The following is a 2,500-nucleotide window of genomic DNA, read 5'->3' on the forward strand; positions in this document are numbered from 1 at the left end:
GTGAAACTGCTTGAATCTTCTAAGCAACTACTTCAAAAAGCCAATAAGATTTATTCGTTTTTCAGATTTTACGCATGCTAATCATTTGTGACAGTTGAACGTTTCTTTTGATATCAACTACTTTCCTTTCCCGCAGGCCTTATTACCTCAGAGATATAATAAACCTCTTACTGACCTCGTTTTCTCTGGTTTATTGCGCTTGGGCCATAAATCAGAGGGACAAAACTAGATCCGTTACTTAAAGAGTACGGATCTCAAAATCGGTTAGTAAGTGTGCTAACATCGATCAAGTTTCTTTCAGTTTGGCGAAACGAAATTTCAGCTCGATGCTAACCGTGCTAAATGTCTCAAATATACTTTTGAATATACCTTAATACTTAAAGGTGCAACTTACCTTCTGAAAGAAACGCGCCGTGCTTTGCAAATAATTAGTCATGAGGACTTGTTTTCGTTTCTCTTTATCACAGAATTTCTCCATATTAAGTAAAATTTTTCCCAAGCCAGTGTCAAATTTCAAAACAAAACAGCAGTAGTTTTGTCCAGTGCAGAAGTGGTTGATCCATTTGTTGGTATTGCTTCTCTCCTACTAGTTAATATAACACGGCACCTTTAAGAAATTCTTCAAATTTTGATGTGTCAACAATTTGATTATATTTTGAATTGAACACTATTAAATGACCAAATGACAATTTCATGTTGATCGGTATTGCTTTAGCGTTAATCTGCACTGCTTTGGCATTGCGCGGTTGTCCAACTTATCTCACGTGCCTCTCATTTTCCTCTCATGTACAGCTACAGTGGCCTTTTTTGTAGTAGAGACGCATAACGCATCCGGACGACTTTGGACAATTTATTTTAATGCGTCTTTTAAGACGGGGCGACTGGATAATCTAAATCTTTTCTTGCGTCTTGAAAGACCAACTAACCGACTTAGTATAAAAACGGCTAATATATCTTATTTGATCAATTAATTAGTCTTCATCTGAAACACACGATTAATACGCTATATGGCTCTTCCCCAGCTCCCTCTATTTTTCTGTGCCTGTGAGGAGATCATCTATTCCCAATCCATTTTCGCCCTCGAGAACCTTCTTTAAGGTGATAGTAGCAGGGCGACTAGCCATTATCCTTACATTGGGTTTCCATAGCGGCATTCGGACCTTTGGGGAGTTGTGTCGGGTGTCACCACCAATGCAAGCCTTCTCCGTCTCACAAATTGTGTAACAGAGTAAAGATCTTTTGTAACGACCTCTCTTCCCACTGAGAGCTGTTTGTGGTAAGGTGGCCTGATACACGCCAAGCCAGCCGTATTTGTTGGAGAGATGAAGGAAAACAATAACGCCGAGAACTCTGTTGCCTTTTGTTTGCAAATAGTGTGTACAGTCAACTCTCTCTTAACGGACACCTCTGTAAGACGAACACCTGGTGCTGGTCCCGGCTGTTTCTTAGTCATTTTACTATAACCAAACTCTCTATAAGACGGACACTTCCATAAGACGGACAACGGACACTTTCAAATCGTCAACGGACACTTTTGAGGTGACCGCAAATTACGATTTAGGGAAGAAAAATTTTTGTACGTGACCCTTTTTAACACCAGATTTTTAATTGACAGCTCTTATCTTGTCGTCGGAATACATACAGTACAAGTTAAAATTAAATCAGTCATTGTCTTATTCAAAAAATAACTTGGAGGTGACAACCGAATTGTATTGTAATCTAAAACAGGTAAGTTTCGTTCAAGCAAATAACTTAAAACTAACTTTAAACAGATACATATTCACTGTGCACAGGTTCAGCATTATTATCTTAAATTTCGTGGGGTCATGCTACGTCGACTCTCTATAAACCGGATACCTCTCTAGGACGAACAGCTGAGGCCGGTCCGGACCCGATGGTGTCCATCTTAGAGAGAGTCGACTGTAGTCCTCTTCAACGTACCACAGAATTTTAAACACAACAGGGTTTACTTCTTAGACGGGGCTTACTAATCGTTGTTTTAATCCGAGAAGGCTGACATCATAGAGGCAACCCTTTCTCTTAATTTATTTTAAGACCTCGCGTGTTAATTGTGTTTTGTATCGAACTAGCAGCCTCCTGTGTGGTAGTCCGCTGTTCACTGAACCAACTGAGTCACTTCATGCGACGGTTCAAAACAGTAGGCTCGGTTGCAACTGGTTTATTTGGGAAAACAACGAAGGTGGCGTACAAGGCCTCTAACAAAAGCAGTGGTAATTAGAAATGGTCATTTTCCAGCTGTCTCTAAACTTCTTTTGCAATAAAGTTCTGAAAAAGCGTCAGTTTGGAGTATTAGCATCGCCAGGTTTTCTAATTTTTAGCTCGAAATAAAATGAAATGCCCTCAGTTTCGAAAATACGTTTAAACACTTCCTTGAAGGGCCTGCTTTTCAAAGCGTAAATCAGTGGGTTCACACATATGGCCAACAAGGTGAGAATTTTAAGACTCGGGAAAAGAATATATTTGACATTGAATTGACTTG

At 39.6% G+C, this 2,500-nt stretch overlaps 1 protein-coding gene and 1 long non-coding RNA gene across 4 annotated transcripts in view; one reads left to right on the forward strand and one right to left on the reverse strand.

The window, feature by feature from the left end:
* LOC137989552 (uncharacterized) overlaps nucleotides 1-689 on the forward strand; it is a 4,289-nt gene extending 3,600 nt beyond the window's left edge. The window contains exon 2 of the long non-coding RNA XR_011120909.1: nucleotides 468-689. This is a non-coding gene — a long non-coding RNA (uncharacterized lncRNA). The remainder of the gene's footprint in view (nucleotides 1-467) is intronic.
* Nucleotides 690-1,596: 907 nt separating this feature from the next.
* LOC137989560 (adenosine receptor A2b-like) overlaps nucleotides 1,597-2,500 on the reverse strand; it is an 8,532-nt gene continuing 7,628 nt past the window's right edge. For all 3 annotated transcript variants that reach the window (XM_068835352.1, XM_068835355.1, XM_068835348.1), the window contains exon 3: nucleotides 1,597-2,500. This exon is cut by the window's right edge and continues 467 nt beyond it. In XM_068835352.1, the coding sequence (XP_068691453.1) occupies nucleotides 2,298-2,500 (203 nt within the window). In that variant the 3' untranslated portion in view covers nucleotides 1,597-2,297.

This window comes from Montipora foliosa, chromosome 2 (assembly GCF_036669935.1).
Source record: "Montipora foliosa isolate CH-2021 chromosome 2, ASM3666993v2, whole genome shotgun sequence".
Classification (NCBI taxonomy): Eukaryota; Metazoa; Cnidaria; class Anthozoa; order Scleractinia; family Acroporidae; genus Montipora; species Montipora foliosa.